The following is a 25,292-nucleotide window of genomic DNA, read 5'->3' on the forward strand; positions in this document are numbered from 1 at the left end:
CAGTGTGTGCGACCAATCAGAGCTTTTCAAGCGAATTCCATCGTAAAGTTCCTCCAATAGCGTGAGAGTGGGATGTGTTTTCCCTCGCACGGCTCCGCGAGCCATGAAGTTTATTCAGAGAGCGAGCTGCTCAGGGAGAATGATGCACCTTTGCGCGGATGCGAATGGGAGATTTTTCTATTGTGCGCTTTAACTTTTCCCACTTTATCATCTTGCCACGGATTGTGCCGAACGTGCAGTATTAATTCTGGCTCATATTACAAATGGCTTGGAGTATAACAGAGCAGCGGCAACGTAGAGCGTGTCATGTGCACTTGTTTCTCTTTATATTGACTTTGATTCGCGATGCATCTACACAGGGATTTGAGAGTTTGGGATTAACCTACGGTTTAAGATCTGAACTTTCAGAGGATGCTATCCTTGTGGCCAATAATGGAATACGGGTTCCCTTCGGCAGATCTGTTTATATTGATCCAATCAATGATCTGGTTATCCAAGTTCAGCCCGGAGACAAGTGCACCGTAACAGTTCTGGAGAATGACCCACTGTCACAGAGACCGGGACAGCTGTCCCCGAAAAAGTTTCCTTGTGAATTTGGTCCCAATGATGTAAAGTACTCGCATTTTGGATCCAGGAGCCCCTCAAAAGACAGAGTAAGACTTCAGCTCAGATATGACACTCAGACCGACACAGTTATCATTCCCTTTATGATGGAAGTGGAGGTGATTTTCACTCAGCTTGAGATTCTCACCAAACACATGCCTGTCGTTGTAGAGAAACTGCTTGGAATGAGTAATCCCATTGATAAGAAAATCCTGGAGTTTACTTATGATAGAAATGCACATTTGTGTAAAGTTACATCTCTGGCCAGTGGCAGCTCATTACCCAGGTATGGAAAGCTGGTTGATAACGGAAAATTAGGGAAACCAGTGAACTGTGATGAATTTGTCAGACTGGACATCCGCTATCAGCACACTTTTGCACATCGCTCTCCAAACCGAGATTATATTCCCATGTATTTAGAGTTACAAGACAAAGAAGCGAATGTACTGAAGCAAGAGTTTTTCCAAATTGTGGTGCTTATAAAAGAGGGCGAGGAAAACACAGCTCCTAAACCGAGTTTTGTAGCAATGATGATGATGGAAGTCGACCAGTTCGTAATGACAGCTATAACCCACGATATGCTTGCTGCTGAGGATGTGGAATCTAATCATGATGATTTAATCTTTAACATCACTTCCCCGCTGTCCTTTGAGGAGGGCTACATTGTAAGCACAGATGACAGGAATTTGCCCATCACGTCTTTTTATCAAGCAGACCTGAAAGATCTTAAAATAGCCTACAAGCCTCCCTCTGTTGATTCAGATGCAGAGAGAATTTTCCAAATTGAATTTGAAGTTGTAGACACTGAGGGGGCTATATCAGACCCTTTTGCGTTTATGATAGTGGTTAAGCCCATGAACACTCTAGCACCGGTTGTGACCCGTAACACTGGTCAATTGCTTTATGAGGGTCAGTCCAGGCCACTGTCCAGCTCACAAAACCTACAAATTAGTGACGAGGACAATTTAGACAATGTCCAAATCGCAGTTATTAATGGGCTCCGCCACGGCGAGCTCACAGTTCTGGGGTCCAAGCGAAAATTTTTCACCCCAGCAGATCTTGATGTAGGTAGCGTCATCTACCAGCATGATGGCAGCGATACGTACAGCGATAATATAATATTCAGAATGACTGATGGCAAAAATGAAGTTGAGTTTCTATTTCCCATTACAGTGGTTCCAACTGATGATGAACCTCCCATAATCAATGCCAACACAGGTTTAGTTTTGCTTAAAAACCAAATGGTGCCCATTTCTCCTTTAATGCTTAGTGCGGCAGATATAGACTCTGAGGATTCAACTATTAAATTCATTATGGTGCCTCCCTACTCTAATATCGGAGAAGTGATACTTCGTCAGTCAGATGCACCAGAGGATCCATCCACATGGAGGTTCAATGCTGAGGACGAGATGTATGAGAAAGTAGTGACCGAGTGGTTCCAGCATGACATCACAGAAGGAAAGCTGTTTTACAGACATATCGGACCACATAATACAAAAACCATCATGGATCAGTTTGTTTTCCGTGTGCAAGATGACAATGACCCACCGAACCATTCAGGTGAGAACACTTTCATCATCAAAGTTCTCCCCATTGATGATATTCCCCCAGAGTTGTACCCCGGGACCACTCTGCAAGTGACCGTTCATGAGTACCATCTCACCTATTTTCGAAAGAAATTCTTGCGCTACACAGACTTGGACTCGGAAGACAGGGACCTGAAGTACACAATTACCCAGCCACCCACTGACACAGATGAAAACAGCCCTGGCATTCTGGGAAGCATCGTTCTAACTGAGAGTCCAAACTCAGAGGTAAACGAGTTCACCCAGGCACAGATAAACCATCACAAGATAGCCTACAAGCCTCCTGATTTAGAGCTCGGAATAACTCCACATGTGGTGCAGTTCCATTACAAAGTTGAGGATATGGCGGGAAACAGCGCCAATGGAGTTTTCACTATATTTTTACAGCCTGTTGACAACAAGCCTCCTCAGATCACAAACACAGGCTTTACCGTGCAAGAACGAGGGGTGCACGTCATCACACGCGCTGAGCTGGACACCACAGATGCAGACACGGACAGCTCACAGATTCTGTTTACAATCATCCAGCCTCCAAAGCATGGTCAGGTTAAGTACACATTCACTGATATGACTAAAGGGAATTCGTTCAATTTGGACGATATATCTAATGGCAGAATATCTTACATTCATAATGGTGATGAGTCGACCAGCGATTTCTTTCAGCTTGATGTCAGCGATGGTGTCCACATTGTCACAATCACAGTCAGAATCAATGTGAAGCCTATTGATGACGAAGCACCGATCATCAGTCTTCCAGAGGGCACTATTGGTTCCTACATAGACGTTTTGGAGAACGGAGCGACAGAGATCACCACCAATGTCATTCAGGGTCGAGACGAGGACACTGATGACCTCAGGTTGACCTTTATCGTAGAGGATCCCCCTGTGTTTGGTGAAATATTAGTGAATGGTGTGCCATCCAATAGGTTCACTCAAGCAGACATCATTAGTGGATTGGTACTATATACACATAGCACTGGAGAAATTGGCTTGGCAACAAAACACGACTTCTTCAATCTGACGCTCACTGATATGTCTGATGAATGGACAGTTGGGGGAAATAAAATCAAAGGGGTTCGTGTGCAGGTCACCATTCTGCCGTTGGATAGTCAGGCCCCGGAGGTCTTCGTGGGCCCCCAATTCGTTGTCGTGGAGGGTGAGAAAAACGTTATCGAAATTTCGCATATTAGTGCTAATGACATTGACACCCCTAATGATGACCTTCTTTGCACAATTATTGTGCAGCCCACCTCAGGATACGTCGAAAACATCTCCCCTGCACCAGGCTCTGAGAAATCCAGATCAGGGATCGCAATTAGTGCTTTCACCATCAAAGACATTCGGGAAAACCACATTTATTATGTGCAAAGTATTCATAAAGGCGTCGAGCCAGTTGAGGATAGGTTTACTTTCAGGTGTTCAGATGGGATAAATTTTTCAGAGAGACACTTTTTTCCAATCGTGATAATCCCATCCAATGATGAAAAGCCAGAGATCCATATGAGAGAGTTTGTTGTGATGGAAGGCATGAACATTGTGATTGACACTCCAATATTAAATGGCGCTGATGCTGATGTTCCAGCGAATGAGCTCACTTTTATTATTTCAAAACCTCCGAAACATGGATATATCCTCAACCAGCTAACCTCAGGCACTATTCCTGTCACAAACTTCACTCTTGATCAGATACGAGAGGCTTCAAGTATTGTCTACGAGCATGATGATTCAGAAAACACAGAGGATAGTTTCGAAGTTCTTCTTACTGATGGCAAATTCACAGTGGAGAAAACCGTCATGATTATGGTCATTTTAGTTGACGATGAAACGCCAAGGATGGCGATTAATGATGGCCTTGAAATAGAGATAGGAGAGGTGAAAATAATCCACAATAAAGTATTAAAAGCAACTGATCTGGATACGGAAGACAGCATTCTGACCTACATCATCCGTTATGGCCCAAATCAGGGGTTTTTACAAAAGCGAACACCATTTGGGACACTAGAAAACATAACCGTTGGAATGAACTTCACACAAAATGAGATCGACCAAGATTTGATCATGTACATTCACAATGGACAAGAGGGAGTCCGTGACCTTATCAAATTTGATGTTACTGATGGCATTAACCCCTTGATTGACAGGTACTTCTACGTAACTGTTGGTGGAATAGACATGGTGTTCCCTGATGTAATCAGCAAAGGTGTTTCTCTGAAAGAAGGAGGAAGGGTGACTCTAACCACAGATCTGCTCAGCACCAGTGATCATAACAGCCCTGATGAGCATTTGGTGTTCACCATCACTCGTGCCCCTATACGAGGACACTTAGAGTGCACTGATATACCAGGGATGCCCATTAGTTCGTTCACTCAGCTTCAACTAGCTGGGAATAAAATATACTACATCCACACTGCTGATGATGAGGTGAAGATGGACAGCTTCGAATTTGAGGTGACTGATGGTTACAACCCTGTGTTCCGCACCTTTCGTGTGTCCATTACAGATGTGGACAACAAAAAGCCTGTGGTCACCATTCACGGACTGGTTGTTAATGAAGGCGAAAATAAGCTAATCACTCCTTTTGAGCTGACGGTGGAGGACCGTGATACAGTCGACCATCTTCTAAAGTTCACGATCACCCAGGTGCCTGTCCATGGCAAGTTGCTGTTTAACAACACCCGACCTGTCACTTCCTTCACCAAGCAGGACCTTAATGAAAACATGATCCGCTACAAGCACGATGGAACTGAGTCTTCTTCCGACAGCTTCTCATTTACTGTCACTGACGGAACTCACACAGACTTTTACGTGTTCCCTGACACCGTTTATGCAACTCGCAAACCCCAGATGATGAAAATCACAATTTTTTCGGTGGACAACGGAATCCCGCAGGTTGTGACTAATAAGGGTGGTACAACCTTAAGAATTATCCCTACTGGTCACCTTGGATTCCTAATCACTAGTAAAACATTAAAGGCAGTGGACAGAGACAGCCCTCAAGGAGCAGTGACTTTTAAAATTACTTTGGGTGCTGAACATGGCTATCTCATTAACATGGGAAAAGGCAATGCGACCATCACCACATTCACCCAAGGTAAGTTTTGTGATGTTAATTTAATGCAATATGTTATATTAATAAAAAAATTAATGGTAGATTAATGCTTCAGAATAGTATGTGAGAGAATACCGGATTAACATAAATGTGAGAATACTATATTAAAGAGATCATGCAAAAATGAAAATGCTCTGATCATTTATTTACCCTCATGTCATCCCAGACCCGAAAGACTTTCTTTCTTCCACGCAACAAAAAAGGTGAACTTTTTGAAGGATGTCTTGGCTGCTCATTTCCATATAATAAAAGTGAATCGGGAATGAGTCTGTAAACCCCTTCATGAAAAAAAAACAAAAAACAAACTTAAACCAGACAAAGTTGTTTGTCTTTCAGCTTGACCAGAAGATAAATGCCCACTAAATTACAAAAATGCACAGTAAAATTATCATACAAATAGTAGAAGCAGACTCAAATTTAAGCAGCTTTCCCCCCAAAAAATAAACCCTTACTTTGTGAGCAAGTCTTTATGGATGAGAAAAATCAGCGCTTTGGATTGTCTCATGACCAAACAACATTGACGTCAATGGTTTGAGTTTGATTTGAGAGCTACTGCAGATTGCAGAGGATTAAAAAAAAAAAAAGTTCTGGCACCTTTTCCATTTTGGAGCTTGACAGCCTAAAGTTTCTTTATTTTTATTATATGGAGAAGAGCAGCCTGGATAGGAGGGTAAATAAATGATGACCATTTTTTGTTGGGTGAATTGTTATACTGTATACTGTCTTATAATATTCTGAACAGCGTTATGAGGGATGATTGTCCTTACAAAGCTGGAATCTGGAAAAGTGCACACATTGCCAAAAAAGAAGGGCATCAGTATCTGTTGTAAGAAGTTTTTGGCATTGATTAAGAACAATAATTAACAAGTCTCTTTTTACCAATAGATAGTACAAAGCAAACAGTTACACAACCGTGTTACACAAGTCATAGAGTTACAAAAAGGGCTTTCTGAGCTTTCAGGCATATCAGGAAAGCTTTAGTATAGTTGTACAAAGTTGTAAATGTCAAAACTAGCAGGGGACATGCTCAACTTGCCACTGTGCTTCCCCTTTCTAAATAAGCTCCTTTTTGAGGATTCTCTTTGAATATTTCAAGGGAATTTAGCACAGTTGGGGGTAGGGGCTGTTGGTGTGGACTACTGACAGTAAATAAAGTTGCTGCTCCCTTGTGGGCATTTGAAAATGATGGGTTTACATTTTTATGAGCGGACCGCTTTGAAGAGAAATGTTTTGACATAAAATATTGAAGATAGGCTAGTGCTGTGGATGTTACACCCTCTCAGAGAAAACACATACATGGAATGCACTCTAAAGTTTGAGCACAAGATAGGGTGATGGAGAAATTAATAGATGTGTGCCAGCTGGATACCTGCTGCTCTGTGTGCTCCTTTCACTCAGAAGGGAATTGATGTACCATGGCTTTTGTGCCTTTGCCTTATATTTTTTTCACTCTAAATGAAACCGCCCAGCAGACGGATCACAGACATAATGCAGCCTGGTGCCTCTGTGAGGGAGCAGATGGGCAAAATGCCCTTATTTGAAAGTGGTTTTCAACCTGGTTCATATACTGTAGACCCGCACCTAAATGGAACCCTGAACCCTTGTGGTCCTTTTCACCTTTTCAAAGTCTATACTTTGCCACATGGGTAGTTGGCTGTTAGGTAAGAGCTCCTGTGGAGTTCACATCAAGTGTGCCATTTGGGATGGCTACACTTTTAGAAAAATGTGCAAAGATGTGCCTTTTCTACCCCTAAAGGGTGTGCAGTGCATTAGTACCTTAAGAGTACACATTAGTCCATTAAGTAAATGGCAACATAAATGGCATTTTTAATAGCACATGTTACTAAAATATATATAACAGTCCAAATTAGTCTTAAAAAATACATTTCAGCGACCTTTATATCTTTGTGATTTTTCTCATGGGGATCATATTTGGGGGTCCTTGGCATCAAATCTTAAAAACTCCTGCCTTATGGTAGAAAAGATACTTAAGGTACAACTAAAGATTAAAAAAAAAAATCCTTATTGCAATATAATATATTTTCCTATGAAATATAATATCATTTCTATATATATAATTATATATATAGAAATGTTTGCATTTGAGTATGTGAACATAAAAATATATTACTGGAATAGATTCAGAAAAAAGTTTGAAATGCATAATAAAATGGATCTTTATCTCTAGTATCCATATAAAGCAATAAAGTGCATAGTTTATTGCTTAACAACTTAGTTTAATATCGTTTAATATAGTTATAAAAAAGTTACTTATCTGTTTGAATGCTTCCTCCTTCAGCTGACATTGATGACATGCATGTATGCTACGTGCTTCGAGATGGAGACAATGCCACAAGCGACACATTCCACTTTTCCATTGAAGACAATGGTAAGCCATTTCAAACATTATTTATTATTTTGGCCTCAGGATGTTTAAAATATGACAAGTTGGATTACAGAAGTGTGCATTCCTATCTGCATCATCTCATCTCTTTGTGTGGTCACCAAGTGCTTGTGAAGGTGTGACTGTAAGAGCAATAACTAGAATCTGTATGAGTTAGTTCTATCTGGGATGACTTTTGATTGACACATTGGCACATTGGGCTGGAAAGCTTTAATACAGCTTTGGTTGGGTTTTATTAATTTATTATTAAACGATTTCAGTCTCAGTCTCTCACTCATGGGTTGAATGAAACTGTCCAATTATAAACCCACCAAGTGCACTTAGTACCCAGTAAGGTAGAAGTTCCAGAATGCAATTAAGGACTTATTGCTTGACTGCCAAATACAATTTGAGCTGATATGTTAGAAACAAGTGTTCCACTTTGAAGATCACTTGTGTGATGAAAGCTTTAGTCTATATTTAGCCACCATAATATCATTTGAGAAGGATGATTGTCTGTCTTAATGACTGCCATTGTCAGGCTAATTAGGTAATGCTGAGTAAGTTTTATGATAGTTTTGTTTGAAACTCTGATTGATTAGATACATTTTCACAAAGATCATCCATGCCTTCATTATTTGATTTTCTTGTAAATGTATGGTCCTACCTGTCTTCCTTTATTCATTTTCGTACACACAGCCCACAGCCCTCGAAAACATTAAAGGCTTCTGCTTTTACATATGCAAATGCAGATTGCTTGTTTTAGTGGGCTTTTGAGGATGCTTTACGTTTCGAAACCCTCCTGACAGCCTGTTCATTGTTCTCCTTTGCCATGGCTTTAAAGAAACATGCTGTATTGTGATGGCGTAATTTCTCCTTTTCCCATGAATATGAAGAAATGTTCTCACCACCCACTTCTAATATTCTGTCGCCACAGTGGAATCATTTGGTGAAAACCAACATCATTTTGCATGGTTCTGTTTGGGAAATGTAGATATTTTAATATTTAAAGAGCGTTTTGCGTTTCGCATGGTTTACTTTGGATCTGCAGTATGAGTTTGAACTCTTCCTGAGTAGGTTAATTTGTTAATCTTTTGCTTTGTATCATAAAAGCAAAAAGATGAAGACCGACTAGTTTTTTTATGAATTTGACATTCTCTGCTGTTGTTCTGTGTGCATGCTAATTAGATTATTCATTTGCTGAGTCAATTGACTGGCACAAAGAGCCTGTGTTTAACAGAAGTTGGCACGAGGTGTGCGTGTCTTCTGAAGTTTGGCAATTATACAATGGGATTCTGCAGAATGTTGTCATGCACTCCGTTCAGAAAGGGCACTAGATGCCCTCATTGTGTCTTATGGCTGTTTATTTTCTAAATGAAGTTTTCTCCTTTCATTTTACTGCTTGTCAAAAGATTACGAGGAATTGTGTGCTTCTTCATTTATTACCACTGTGCCCAGTGGAATTTACATCGTTTACTTGGAATTTACACTGTATAAACTCTGAAACATAATCTCATCTCAAAAGTGTATTCACAAATGTAAACATTGAAAAATATGAAAAACATTTCCTACCCTAGCTTTAATTTCATAACTGTGTATGCTAAGTGCATCTTAAATACACCTAATATTTATCGTTGTGTGTGCATTTAGGATACATTTAAGATATACATAAACTACTACCATTCAAATGTTTGTGATTGGTAAAATTATTTTATATAAGTCATATAAAAGTCATTTCATTTCTTTAATCAAAAATGTAATGTTACTAACAGTTGTGCTGCTTACTTTTTTGAGGAAACTAATACATTTCTTTCTGGGTTCTTTGATAACTAAAACGTTCAAAGCAACATTTATTTCAAATTGATATTTATTTTTTAGCATAAATGTATTAAAATGTATTACAGTTTTTCTCCGTTGGTTTGGCTCATTTCTTGAAACAGAAATTACATTCTCAAAATTGTAAGATCATTTGGCAAAACAGTCTTACAGTTCAGCACAACACTATAGCTCATGTGCAAAAGCTAATATCTCTCCCAAAACTGTTCACTCATGCTTCAGAACTAAATTCCTTTCCCATATAAATAGTCAGTGCCACCAAAATGGCAAAGATCCTTCTCATTGCTTTGGCTCATTTCTTGAAACAGACCGGACGTTCTCAACACTCTTGGTGCTTTTGCCAAAGTAACGTGGATGGTTCGGCAGAACACCATGGTTCACCTGCAAAAGCTCATAACTCTCCCAAAACAGTTCACTCATGTGTCAAAACAAAATTTCCTTCTCATTTAAACAGTCAGTGCCCCCAAAACGCTTTGTCCCTTTGGCATTGTGTAAACACTGCAAGTCAAAATGTTTAGATGTTTTGTCACTATGGCAGAGGACCATTGAAATATCCCTCATGTCCACCTTTCAGGTAGGGTAGGAGTAGCCTCCAAGGTTTGACATCACACATTGCACTCATACTGACAAGGAAATTGTAACCATTATCATTCACACACATAAAGTAACTTCCATACATCAGAGTAAAAAGAAAATTTATACAGCATAATATACTGTAATATAACACACAAACAAAAAACAATGAAAATGACCGTCCTCACCCTCCTGGCCATCCACACGCTGCTGTTCTCAATCTTACTGTAAACACTTGTAATATTGTAAAATTTCTACTTTTCTAATGATATAATCTGGGTTTGATTTTTTTTTTCAGAGAAATTGTTAGAGTAAAGTATATGAATATAATGACCAAACAGTACACACAAGACCAGTACTGCATATTGATGAAAATATTTATTTCTCTCCACATTTGTAAAATCATTCGATTCATTCATGCATTTTCAAAGTTTTGTTTTTTATATCTGCTGAGGTTGGGCTGAAGTCTCTGTCCAGCCTCTCAATGTCAACCCATGGGTACTCAGTAGAATCGCATCTGATAAATTTGGTCCCCGTCTTCTTTGGCCACATCCTACTCCAGGTCTACCTCTTCCTACCCCTCTCTTCCCCTCCCCCTCTATACCCCTCTCTTCCCCTCTCTACCCTCACTTCCCCTCTCTACCCCTTCCCCTCTCTACCCCTCACTTCCCCTCTCTACCCCTTCCCCTTTCTACCCCTCTCTACCCCTTCCCCTCTTTACCCCTCTCTACCCCTCTCTACTCCCTTCCCCTCTCTTCCCCTCTCTACCCCTCTCATCCCCCCTTCTCCTCTCTACCCCTCTCATCCCCCCTTCTCCTCTCTACCCCTCTCATCCCCCCTTCTCCTCTCTACCCCTCTCTACCCCCTTCCCCTCTCTACCCCTCTTCCTCCACGGGCTCCCCCTCTCATCCTCACTCTTCCTCGAGCAGGCAGTTGCCCTTGTTCATTTACTTGGCCAGGTGCCTCCATGTTCAGAAATTGTACTGGTCCTGCATGGTCAAGCTCTTTACATATATGTTTGGCAGCATTCACAGTCATGGACAGCACCTGTCAGGTAACTAAACATACTGTTTGATTGGTCATCTGAGATGTGAGAAAGTACTCCTTTGTTAGTCAAGTTCTAGTTTCACCTGGCTGTCAATTGCTGTAATAAATTTATCAAATGTTCCAAGGGATTCATATATGGTATTTATGGTATTATGTTCTTGACTAATTTTGACAATTGAACAGACTATTGTGCATGTGATGACTTATACAATGAAATGACGCTGATACGTTTTGGAGCAAACGACCATTAGACTAAGAATCAAACAATCAGTTTAGATCAACAAGATCTATTCACTTGCAAACTGTGCTAAATGTAGGCTACCTGTACTAAATCATTTGCAAAGATGTACTGAGACATTGAGACATGTACTTAGACATTTGCAATTTGATGAAATTAATGAGAAATGCTATTCTGTGGTGAACAATTGCCAAGTGGTTTGGAGATTTGTCCATGTTGTTTTGAGAATGTAATTTCTGTTTCAAGAAATGAGCCAAACCAATGGAGAAAAACTGTAATGTCACGTCTGATCAATTTAATGATCAATAAAAAAAAAAAAAGTAAAAAAAAATTCGTACTGACCCCAAACTTTTGAACGGTAGTGTACTTACATAACATCATATTGTGTGCATTTATGTATCATACTGTAGTATCAAATTAGTGACACCCCCCCCCCCCCCCTCTTATATATATATTATATATATTATATGTTGTCTCCTTGGCAAACACGTAAACTAACTTTGTGTCTTAGTGGCAAAATTGTTAGTTGTGTTGGAAATGATGGTACAACTTAGTGTAGGCCTACTTTTAGCATGCATTAGATATGTGCACTGTGCAGCTCCCTATCATGGTTTACACCTTAAATGTATAAAATTGGTCTTCACCCTCATCATGAAACGTCTGTGAAATGGACTTGATAAGATCTAGAGCCTCCCCTGGACCCTTGTGCAGTTAAAATACACATTAAAATTTGCTTATGGCGAGTTACTCATGTTCCTCCCCATGAGAGAGTGCCTCACAAGTTAAAATTGTATCCGCCGGGTGAACCACTGAGCAAAAAGACATGTCAAGGGCTTCAAATCTCCAAATCCAGCCTAGGACTTTGCTTCAGTTTTCTCACCTATAGTGGAAATAGTGGACTTTTTTCATTAACCATTCATTAGTGTAAGTCATTATCTGTATCCCTATTCCCTACTCATTTGAATCATTTTGAGGCTCTTTTCATACTGTGTAGCAGTTAAAGCATACATATTCAGGTGCATGGTTTGTGATTAGATATTCAACCTGACCTGGGGTCAGTTTTGAGAATTTAATTTGTGAATTGTGTGCTTATGAAACTCTAATACTTGCTCATTGATAGCAAGGCCGCCAGGATGCTATTTGTAGGCATGGGAGCCACTGTGGCAGCCACACTAAATTCCCCAGGTACTCCCTGCGGCTGTTTCAGAGGCTGTGTATCAGGCAACCACACTGGATTGTGAGTGCTCAGATACAGCTGTATCCTGTCATGTTCCAGCAGCCAAAATCACTCTGCATGTTGTGTTTGTATAGTAAGAGAAAAAAAATGGAGATGAATCCAAAGAGCTGTTTATTCTTTATCTTAATGCAACAGAAGGTGAGTGAGCTGCAATACAGCTCATACAGGTTGTAAAATAGGGCATTTTTGTTGCTTGTAGAGATTATGTGTTCATATAGGGTTTATTTAGGCTAAGCTGAATGAAGTCGAGAAAGTGCTAATAGATGTGTGGTCAGATTAAGCAGTTTGTTTTATAAGGCATTGCTGTGTTTACAAGTGTATCTGTCTTCTCAGATAAATATATTTTAATCGCAGGCTTGAGCTGTTGGGAAATTCGTAGTGAGAAAAAAAAAACATCAGTATTCTCAGTCAACTTTTTTAAAGGCTTGCTTTCAGAATCATAATCAGATTTCATGTCTATTAGCCAAATAAGTTGCACATACAGGGAATTTGGGTCAAAAGATCACAGTAAAACATGCCATATCAAGTACTCCTGATGTATACATACATCAAGTCTGTTATTCATTGAGTGAACTGAATGAAATGTCTTTCTTGTTGAATCATACAGTATGCTTACATATTATCAGCATTTGCTTTGGGTAAAATTGTATTTTAATTGTTGTTCAAATGTATTTGTAGCCAATAACTTTTGCCCTTCTCCTATTCTAATGGAGGCCAAATTACGTCTAGTGCAAGTAATTAATTAACATCCTATTATGAGAGGAGTTGGAATTGCCCTTCAAAATGATGCTTATATTTGCTGGCAGATTCTTCAGTTTGGCTCATGTTCCCAGTGATTAATATAATTGGTCTCCCAAAGGATTATTAAGTTTACAAACTTTGACACACATCTCAGCAGGTGGTTACTAAAGGAACCAAAGCTGATGATGGTTTTTGGATGATTCCAATTCTTAGTATTTGGGAAGGTGGTTACATTGCCAGCAAAGTTCCTTGATCACTACGCAGGAATGAGAGAATAGTCCCTAGCCATATCGGTCTAGAAAATCATTCTTAGTTTTTTTCTTAGTACACGATGTAACTATACACATCACAACATGTAAATAGGAAAAGGTTGGCGTTATTTTGTCACTTATTGAGCAGTAGGCTAGCTGGAGCCGTTTACCTCAAGGGGGTAATCCAGCCCCCGGAAAGCGTACCTTCCATAGGGACAGCCATTGCTAACCAAGCCATCACCTGCTGTTAGCATCCCATTGACTCCCATTCATTTTGGCCTCACTTTGACAGCGAATATCTTTACATCTGAGGCGTTTAAAGACTCCATTTGTCCATTGTTTATTTCTAAACAAACACGACAATGTATAAAATGCTCCATTACCTTGTATCTTACACTATCGCCCCGTAGAAGCCGTTTTTGTAAAAAGTAGGCTAACGATTGCGTCATAACCACGCGACTCCGTCACGCTGTACCGTATAGACCCGAGGAGAAGCTCGCAGGCAATCTTTTACTGTCTATGAGGCAATCGGGGGAACGTGGAGGCATAAACGGCGATAGAGATGTCGCAAATCCTGCTTAATTCATCAAAAGTTGCTCCTGCTCACCCTCTCTGTCTCTACAAGATTCGGTGATTCAGATTTCACTTTGCACAACTACTAGAAGGCTTACAACTGTCAGACAGGCTGATCACGTCACATCTATGTCGTCAAACTCAGTCTGAGGCTGCGCAGTATGCTCAGCCATCAGGAAGCGAGTGCTTCTAACTGACTTCAATTTTCTCCGTTGAAGTCTATGGGGTCGCTGTGTCCATTTCTTTTACTGTCTATGGTTTACCTCCAGTCTTTTTGCTAAGCTAGGTTAGCGGTGAGTTTGTCAGACAGAGTTATGGCACGCACGGAAATGAGAATGGTATGTATGGACTTATCTAACTCTGGGGGATACAGTGAATAAGCTAAAGTCCCAAAAAGTCGGCGTGTTCCTTTAACTACAGAAATACTATCTGACAGTCCTCAATGCAGAAACAAATAGAAAGAACATTGTGACTAGGTGGTTCTTAATCAAAAATACTTGACTTAAAAAGTTTGAGAAGCACTGTTCTGCCTTGTTCAATTCCATGTTGTTTACAGTTTTAGACTGAACACTATTCAACAATGAACAGATGAATATTACTTGTCATGTTGCAAAATACATGCTCAAATAGCATTTACTTGAAGGCATTTCATGAAAATTCTCAGCTAAGTTTTAACAAAAGTTTGTCTCACGCTCATTTAACCTTCTTAAGGTAAACTACAAAAGCCTGGTTTCCTAACTTTTGAGAAATAATACTCTTTTAATAGGCACGACATTCTTTACCACATTTTTTTTGCATTTCTTTGAATAAAGGAAGCGGCTGGGCTTGGAAAATGGAAGGATAAACTGTGGAATAGGAGACGAAAGGGGCAATAATTGTTATTTGTGAGACCTGTCAGGTTGCTGAATGGAGATTAACAGAGAGTGGATACTTGTGCTTTTCTTTGTCTGAACCCAGCAAACTCCCTCACCTTTCTCACTAAAGATTCGCTTTGGCAGTGGTCAAGCTACAGAGACTGTGTGGATGAAGATACGTTGTCTGGTTTCCGTTTAGTAGATGGACAAGGAGGCCTGGGGGCCACTTTTTGCCATGTTTGTTCACTTAATTGTTCTGTGTAGCCACTTTAACCCCTCCCTTTCATTTTTTGCCTATGATTCTTCTCCTCCGCCCTGGTAAATTGAGCTTACCTGAGCACACACAAGTTCTAGCACTGCCTGTGGGTTGTTTGTGGAGCTTTAGAGAAGCTGTCTGCCTCCAACCTCTAATCCACTCAGTCAGTCAGCGGAGGAGACGTCCCCACTGACAGATTCCCGCCTGCACCTTGCTCTTTGTTTTCAATTCCTGTCTTTTCTTTCTTTCTTTCTTTCTTTCTTTCTTTCTTTCTTTCTTTCTTTCTTTCTTTCTTTCTTTCTTTCTTTCTTTCTTTCTTTCTTTCTTTCTTTCTTTCTTTCTTTCTTTCTTTCTCTCTTGAAATAAGACTACAACTTTTCATGTTTATTTGATTATAAGAACAGGGGTGGAATGATTTGCAATTATTTTTTTTTTGCCTGTTCTTAATGAAATTTCATCTGTCCGCTCTCTAAATTCATGCTATTTTATATGTGAGCAGTCAGTGAAGATTTTATTAATTATTTTATTTTCATTGCATCATGTTTTTCAGGATGAAGAAGTATAGGTTACAATCCAACAATGCAACAAATCAGTTATTTACTTTTAATTTTTACAGCAGGAATAGGGAACATCCAGCTACACAAGGCCGTTTGAGAATACACATTTTAAACATTGATTCTGTTTACTGTCATAAAAAAAATATTATGACAAAAGGAGTCAGAATGCGCATGGGATAATTTCGAGCTACAGTGCAAAATTTAGATTTTGGTCGTATTTGTACATTTTACATTGTTGTAAACTGGCTTTTAAAGGGAATGGGAGATGGGACTCCGATTGGTTTATTGCATGTTAGACCATGCACCAGGCGCGCTGACCTTTTTTCAGTTGTTAAACTAGCAAAAGTGGATTCAGACACGCCCTAAGTGCACTTGTGCCGTGCGCTTAGATCATTAAAATAGAGCCCATAATCTTCTCTGAACACAAAGAACTAAAACCATGACTGTAATATAATATAATATAATATAATATAATATAATATAATATAATATAATATAATATAATATAATATAATATAATATAATATAATATAATATAATATATGCAAAAAATCTACTACACTGCATGTATTCTTAGTGAATTCCTCCGACTTCATTGTAAAGAAATTGTTCAGGTGATGTTGACTTGCAAAACCTGTTCAAGCGTTGGTCGCTCAACACAAACTTTTGTGTACATTCATAACCATTTACATTTGGGGGGTCTCTTTCCAGCTCATCTCTGAAGCACCACCTCACTCCAATCTCAGGTTAGCAAAAGGATTATGTTTCACCACATGCCATGAAGTGCTACGAAGACAGCAAGCTCATACATGCATCGGTCAGGTCAGAGAGTCTCTTACAGGCTTTATCCTTCATCTTCACAACGGATGTGCATAGATCAGCATTTTTTTCCACTCTCTCATCTATTCACATTCCATTATTAATGAAAATACCACCTTTGGCTCTGTAGAATGGCTCTTTAGCAGTGGTACAGATCCTCCAGCGATTAGAGAAAAGTCGTTCATAATTACAGGATAAGCACAATCATAAATCGTTCCAGCCTATTTTGGGCCGTAGACAAAAACATGTGCTATTCAGCACATTCGTTGACGGCAGGCCATGTAAGTAGTGATTTTGACATTATGGACACGTATTCACATAAACCATCTGGTTGCGGATTATAGCCCATATACAGGTAACATCTGCTGCCCACAAGGGTGTCATTATTATTTTTATTGGATCGGCACATAGGTGTTTAACAGGAAAATGTAAAGTTGTTTGATTTTAATATCCCTTTCATTTCCATGTCCACTATTTGGAAATATGGGTTCATAGTTAAAAAGTAAAATAGGGTAAAGAAGTTACAAGCACTACACTTGCTGATGTAACAAGCCTCCCTCATCCTCCTCTGCACACTTGTTCTGCACAGCAGTACCTTCAGTACTCTTGAGTAGGAGTTATGTTTCTCAGCAGTGGAGCTTGCTTACAAATACATAAGGTTAGCAGGTCATGAAAGCATTGTTTGAACTCCACTGCCATACTTTTTTGTTATTTTGCCTCTCCGTGAATTGAATACTTTAACACTGGGGGTTGTAGCACATATCAAGTAAGAATCTTGGAAAGCTGCGATTCTACTGATGGCAGCCCTGGAAATGTTAATGACTTTTGGCCGTATAGTGATTTTTTATTTTGTAGTATCGGCTGATATTGGATATACAAAGTTCTGTCATGAAATTCTAGGTGGCGCAAGCTGATAGGTCATTAACTCAATCTGTATGCAATCACATCATTCTCTATAGGGCACAGCTGATTGGTTCCCGCTGCATCAGTGGCCAATGAGCTCGCTGCTCAACATTCAAATACTGGTCATTTGCTGTAGCAGTTGCAGCTCGCTTTCAGAAACCCTCCTCCTTCCCCAGCTCCACCTGTATAGATCTACTACGGGTAATTCATGCATGTTATATTGTACAGCAGCATCATGTCTTACTTGCTCACAGAAGCATGTCATGTATGTATTGGCAGCAGCAAATCCTATTCTATTCCGCCAAGACCAAACATATTAACATTGGAATATCCACAATGCCAAACACTCCGAGAGTTGTCATGACAGAAATATAATTTTGTGCATGCTTATTTCCCCTATTCTTACATTTGGATTACCTTTGCCATTATTCAATCCTTACTTGAAAAACAGTAATAATTTTGTAATCTTTAGCAAATCTCAATTTTAATATCTGATTTTCATACTGTATATTATGATGTTGCGATACCTTATTTCACCTGAAGCATTTCAATTGATTTTATTTTCATTTAATAACACAAATACACTAAACAGAACATAACATGTATGTTACACATACAGTATCATCATCTATTAATAAATGTTTTGGCTGCTAACAGATAATTTGCAAAGAACTGGGGTGTTACTGAGATCGCTTTATCATATTGTGCCCTAGAGCAAGGCATTTAACCCTAGGATTCTTCGGGTGATACTTGCTGGAGTCCTGTAATGGGTTTTAAATAAGCTTAAAATTAAAATAACTAAAATTGCAGTTGACAAAAGGATTATATACTGTATAACTTGATATGGTAGCTAAATTGGTCAAATTCTAGCTGTGAAGTCAACAAGATGCTAACTCATAATTTTATTTTGTATTACCTTTGTACTGAAATAATGTGTTTTAGGGTCTCTGTCCGGGTTCACGTGCCCGACACACATTCTCCCCATTCTGTCCAGGCTTGCCCTGTCGGATTATTCGAGTGTCGTCATTCCCTCCCTCAGGATGTTGCTCTTGCAGTGGAGGATTTGAAGAGTTTTTACCAGGCTGCACATTCCATTCCAAAATCAAAGTGTACAGAAAACCAGCTATTAAACTGGGTCAGTTTTTCCATGCCAGTGCACCTCAAGACCTGTTCTGCTGTGGGAATTGGCTATTGAAGTACGGAGTAGGGCTGGGCAGTGTTTTTAAAAAAAATCTATATTTTTTATCCTTTTGATCATATGGAAGCACTCTAAAACTCCTGCAATTGTTACCTTAAAAGTGTGATTTCTATTTGATGTAACCTATAAAAATGAGTTTTGTTGGTATACATGAATGTTAATAGGTTGGTTCAATGATATTAAATAATATTTTTGACTTAAATAAAACCAGTTAATTTAGATTACCACTTTTTTCTTTTTTTATATATATATATACAGTATATTTATATAGATAGATATGCTGATTTGGTGCTCAAGAAACATTTATTATTAGTATACAGTTGTGCATGCTTAATATTATTGTGGAAATCATGATACATTGCAACTTATTTTTTACTTTAAACTTTAAAACGTATAAAAGCATTTTAAAATCATATACAAGATTAATTTAAAATCATCTGCTAACTTGCATATATATATATATATATATATATATATATATATATATATATATATATATATATATATATATATATATATATATATATATATATATATATATATATATATATATATATATATATATATTGCCCAACAATAGTTAAATATCCAAGCATAAGTAATAACATTTCCAAATATTTTTAGTCTATAAGCTCTAAAATAGACAATACAAATCACAGAATGACAACTGTGACACAATATATGATACATTGTCAAGCCAGTGATACAGTTTTCATGTTGGCACTGTAAGCATGAATGCTCTTCACGGAAAAGCCAATCTTTCATCTTATTTTTTGTGGGCCTCATGGTTTTCAAAGGTAATATCCTGCAAACAAAAAGACCTTGTTTGCTGTTCTTTCGGATGCCACAGTGCTGCAGACACGCTGTCACTCTGCATCTGTAAGCCTGGCACTATCACTCAATACATCAGGCTGCATAATGCTTCCCTGGCCTTCGGTTTCTCACCGCCTCCTTCCTGCTTCTGTCTTTGAGGAGCTGCTGACAGCGAGGGCCAAGCTGCAGCCTCGCAGTCCCTTCCCGCAGGGCCTGGGTGTCTTGACTTGAATCTGACAAGCTTTCCTCCTCCCTCCCCCCATCTCTCCCTCTATCTTTCTTTTTCTCTCTCCTTCTCACCCTCCTACTCACTGCCACAGTCTGAAAGTGATAGCGCACCTCATTGTAAAGCTCCATCAGAACAGTGTACCGTCTTGAGAGCTCGGAGAGCAATGAGATCCCGTCCAAATTCCTGAAATAAAGATGTGGGTATTATGTGGTGCTGTCCAGTATGGGCTAAAGTTTTTGAAATGTTGGTTTTGGACTGCACAATCTTTGATTGTGGTGTAATGTTTTAAAATGTTTTTTTTTTTTTTTTGTATTTGAATGTTCTGGCATCGTGCTGATAGTCAGATGCAAATATCTCAGGGGATGGAGATGTGAGCAGCCGGTGCTGTTGAGCATCTCCTCCTGGGAGACAACCTGTGAAGCACTACCCACCTGCCCCCACCTCCACCTCCCCTCGGGATAAGGGAATTTTTAGGCTGTGTAATGACTGTGAGGAAGTGCAGGGGGAGATGAAAGATAGAGAAATGGCTCAATCCCTTGGAGTGGTTATGAGTAACTTCCTAAAGCCCTGAGCCATGTCACGCCATTCTTTCATTCTGTTGCCTCAAATAAATTGTAATATCTGACTTCTAGCTATTTACTGTTACGTGGTTCTTCTGAAAAAGTGTTCAGTTGAAAAGAAATGCGCAGTTTAGTTTAGTTCTGGATTTTCTTAAAGGATTAGTTCACCCCAAATTGAAAATTCTGTCATCATTTACTCACTTTGAATATAATTTTAAAGAATTGTACTGGTTGTTTTTTGAAATCATGGATGGGGACTGAGGCTTATAAGATTAAAAGGGAGGATGCAAATGTAAGAATAGTTAAAATAGTTCCTATGACTTTATATTCAAAATCTTATTAAATCACAATTCTTTAGTTTAGTCAAGAAACAGACCACATGTTATGTAATTAATAAACACATTTTTATTTTTTTGTGTATTTGTAGAGAGGCTGACTATAGTAAATTATTTTGCTCTGCTTAAGTAATTTTTTCAAGTGTCTATACTTTATTGAGTGTTTTCCCTTTGAAAACGCTTACATTGAATACATTCCAAATCATATTATCGTACTTTTTACTGCACTACGTTTCATATTGAATTTCATTTAATATTTAATTAAATTAAAAAGCTAGGACTTTCTTACTTTTACTCAAGTTTTACTTGAGTACAAGTGAGAAAGTACTACATTTTTGAATGTACTTAAGTATTAAAGGTAAAAAAACAACAACTTTTATTTATGAAATGTAGTGCATTAAAAAGTATGACATTATGCTTTGGAATGTAGCGAAGTAAAAGTTTTCCCAAGAAAAACACTGATAAAATCCAGATACTTGAAAAATGTACTTGAGTAAAGTTAAAAAACTTCAAGTTAACTCCTGTCACCTTCATTTACTGTATATAGCACTTTTTTTTACAATACAGATTGTTTCAAAGCAGCTTTACAGTGATAATAGGAAATTAATGAAAAAAAATATATTGTTTAGCATCTCTAGTCCAGCTTAAGTATGTTTTTGATTGATTCCGTTGTAAAAATTATTAGTTGATAACTTAGTGTCCGCTTACATGACACATGACATGTTTTCAACTGAAAACCGAAAACTTTTAATGCGTTTTGGTGGCCTGAGAATGCAAGCGTTTTTGTAAACAAGTTTTGAAAATTATATTATCAGAGATTATCATCTCTGTTTAAACAAAAACGTAAATCTGTGAAAACGGTGATGGCATGCACATGCGTGTTACGTGTTTAGTCTATAGGTATGTGTGTTTTAATGCGTTTGTGCGGGCGCGTAGTCTTTCTTTGCAAAGTGACATTGCCAAATGACTTGTCTGGCATGCATAATACAGCGTTTTTTGTCGTTTCCACGAAAGGTCATTCAGTTCACCATGCACACTAGCAGATCTGAATGATTCGTTCATGAATCAGACTGATTGTCAAGTTCATCTTACTGACACCGTGATCCATTTGGTGAGGTTAACAGTTAACACCAGTACAGTACGGCTTTAAGGACCATGAGGGATAAAGTTAATGAAAGGACGGGGCACCAGTAAAGCGAAGACCCCTTTTTCCTTCATTCAATCAATTTATTTATTCATTTATTCATGATTAGTCAATAGATGTCATCAACACTGCATGTCTTTAGCACTTGTCTAATCATCAGTCAATGCCTTTGCCCAGGATTTAGCACTTTTCACAGCTGTCCTCTTAACCTTGAGTTTTACTAGGAACTAAAGGGGATTTAGCGCATGTTGCAGACTGTGAAAGAGCCATCAGCGAGTGCAGCCCAATCCCAGGGGATGAAAGTCAATCTGTCCCGGCTGTGAGTGTAACCTTCGTCCTGTAAATCAATGACACGCACACTGACCGCCTCTTCAAGCCTCAGGACAGCAGCGTGAGCACCTTAGTCTGTAAAAGCTGCAATGCATTTCCTATTAGCTGCTCTTCATCATAGCGCTGCACTTATGTGCAAGCTTCTAAATAAAGTAAATCACTTGATTTATGTGTTTTTACATGTCGTTGGGACTTTAGTCTGTTTGGGGACTTGTCCGGGGCTTGAAAAGTGAAAATGGCCAGCGTTTAGCAATGTATATTTACATAGCCATAAGATTTATTGATATTCATTCCAGTGACTTGGATTCTTCTTTACTCCAAATCATTGAGTTGCAATTACAGTTGAACCCTTTGGATTAATTTCTTGTCACTAGCAAATCTGTGATTGTTTTTATAGGTTAGAGCCAATCACCCCCTGTCTCATTGTTTGACCTCCAGGTTAACTGACCCCTGACTTTAGTTAGCTTTGGCTCAGAGATCTATGTACATTTTCCACCCTGCACTGTGATTTGTTTCACGTTCATTGAAGACATGAAATTGTTTGTTGTTTATTTGAGGAAGAGATGATCGCCTTCACTCGCGCTCTGCGCTGCCTCATGAACGGAGGCGCCTATACAGAGATCTGTGACACACGCCACAAAACAGCATTTTTTGTTTGAATTTCGTGACAAAATGTACAGAATTTAAAAAGGTCACACTTTGTTTCTTTTTGAAAGTAACAAAACACGGAGCTTATTGCGATTATTGGTGGTTAGGCTACAATGCTGTATTCATTGTGTATACATAAGACACGTAACGAAAATTGCGTTGGGTGTACCCTGTATTGCAGTTTTTCGGTGCGGTTTGAATATTGTTACACCCCAAGGGCCCTATTCAACGATCTACGTGCATGGTCTGAAGCGCATGGCGCAGGTGCACTTGTGTCCGAATCAACTTTTGCTAGTTTAACAATGGAAAATATGCCGCATGGTCTAAAAGGGTTGTACCTAGTCTCTTAATGAGTCATGGGTGTGTGTTGGACGTAAAGTGCAATAAACCAATCAGTCTCATCTCCCATTCCCTTTAAAAGCCAGTTGCATTTGCACCATGGCGGATTTGCTATTTACATGGCCGAATTTGTGAGCGAAAAGACTGAATACTTCTCCAGAGAGGAATCCTTTTAATTTTAATATTTAAAAATGTTTGTGTGCTGCTGCGTGTGTGTGTAGGAAGCAGAGTGTACGTGCGTTGTGCACCCGCCTATAGGCTTATATTACTAACGCGCCCTTTAAATAACACAAAAAATACTGAGATATTGGCTATAGGGCACAATCGTTTTCAGTTGCCTCAAAATAGCAAAGCCTGAACACACCTCGTTTTTAGATGGGCACGAGTGCATTTGCTATTTAAACAACATGGAGCTGAACGTGAAAATGACTGTCGGGATGAAGCTAGCACAAAACACTTGCATCAGGCCTGGGTGTCGCATTGCGCCGGGTGAATGATAGGGCCCCTAGTGTTAAGTGAGTGTTGGGTTATGGCAAATGTAATTTAAAAGTAAAAACAGGTACTAAAAATCTCTAATATACGTTGATATTTGTGTACGCTAATTGTGACTTATTTTAATTTCATGGTTGATTTATCCATGTAAATCTTTTATGTGTATCTGATTCTGAAGTATCTTTTTCTTATTCGCAGCACATTTGATTGTCAGTTCTTCCTTTCAGCTGTGTTGCTATTCCACTTTGCACAGCCTCTTAAGTGAAGATCTCTTAGAAATGGCACTCTGAATACCACTTTTCAGTGAAAAGGTCACTGGCTGTGCAGAATGCATCAGCACGGCACTCCAGAACATGGTAGTAGCCTTTCACGCTTGTGCACAGAGAAACTTAAGGGCAATGTTCATTTTTAGGCACATCTTTCAGACTACTCAGGTATGATGCTCACTATGTATTTCCTTCCTTCCTTCCTGTCTTTTTTTTTTTTTTTTTACATGAACCACAATGAAACTCTTACACATCCAAGGATTTTATCTTGTACTTTATTTCTTAACTGTATCTATGGCCTGTAGGGTTTTAGACTTCAGTTTGGTATGAAGATAAAATGATGCCATAAAGAATCACATGCGCAGGGTAAGATTTGTGTACATAAGATTGAAAGCGTAAATTAAATTTGCATGCACAAGAGAAGTTTTGTAAAGGTGTAAATCACCTTTCAAATGTAAGAAAAAAAATATTTTCTGCATTTTACTGTTATTCGTAAGTGTAAATCATGTATTGTGAAACTGCAGCTTCATATTAATACAAAATAAATATGACCTGTATTCTTCTGACTTCCATTTTTCTGTGCTTACACTTTTGACATAGCCTGGATGCCAGCCGAACTTAGTCCCGCCCACAACATTTTTACTCGGGCAGTTCGGTCTGGACTTGATCCATAGAGGAGTAATTATGCCTGAACAGAAACTGTTCGGACCAATGAAATTGTCAGGGCGGGCTTTAGACGATGATGGACAGATGATCAACAGTAACGTAATCATCCACGTCATCAAAGGCTCTTGGGTTGAGTTTGTTCTAATCCTAAACGGAGAACTTGTTCGTATATGCATTCACCTTTACTATTTCTCTCAGAAATGATGATCGTGTAAGTAAGTACTCTGTGTATTCTTAAATTCTTTTTTTACAACACCGGCAAAGATCGTTTACACTCATCTTCTTCTTCTAACGTTAGGCAACTTATTCCAGCGTGCGTGCAGGTACAGGGTTGCCAAGTTTTTACAACAAAACCCGCCCAATTGCTAACGTTCCTCAAAACTAGCCAAAAACAAGCCCAATAGCTTTCCAGGGGCGGTTCTCCGGGAAAAAATGTTGTTATGTTGGCAGGGCTGGCAGCTAAAAATCGCATTCCTGGGTCTGTAGATCACATAATTGGGGTCGCTTCAACCCGCGGACATGGCAACACAGTGCAGTTGAGTTCTGTTGACATTTGACAACTAACGTTGTGCGTCGCTCCGTTGCTCTGATTGGTTGTAGGTCTATCCAATTGAGGTCTTTCCTGGTTCGGTTGAAACACGCCCCATAATCACAGCCCAACGGAGCAGAATCAGACTCATATTCTGACTAGAATTGAGTATGACGA

General features: G+C 39.0%; 1 protein-coding gene across 1 annotated transcript in view; it reads left to right on the forward strand.

Moving 5' to 3' along the window:
• Positions 1–353: 353 nt before the first annotated feature.
• frem2b (FRAS1 related extracellular matrix 2b) overlaps positions 354–25,292 on the forward strand; it is a 137,588-nt gene continuing 112,649 nt past the window's right edge. The window contains exons 1-2 of the mRNA XM_079823951.1: positions 354–5,280; positions 7,598–7,687. Of these exons, the coding sequence (XP_079680077.1) occupies positions 708–5,280; positions 7,598–7,687 (4,663 nt within the window). The 5' untranslated portion in view covers positions 354–707. The remainder of the gene's footprint in view (positions 5,281–7,597; positions 7,688–25,292) is intronic.

Source organism: Gobio gobio (genome assembly GCF_949357685.1).
Source record: "Gobio gobio genome assembly, chromosome: 8".
Taxonomy (NCBI): Eukaryota; Metazoa; Chordata; class Actinopteri; order Cypriniformes; family Gobionidae; genus Gobio; species Gobio gobio.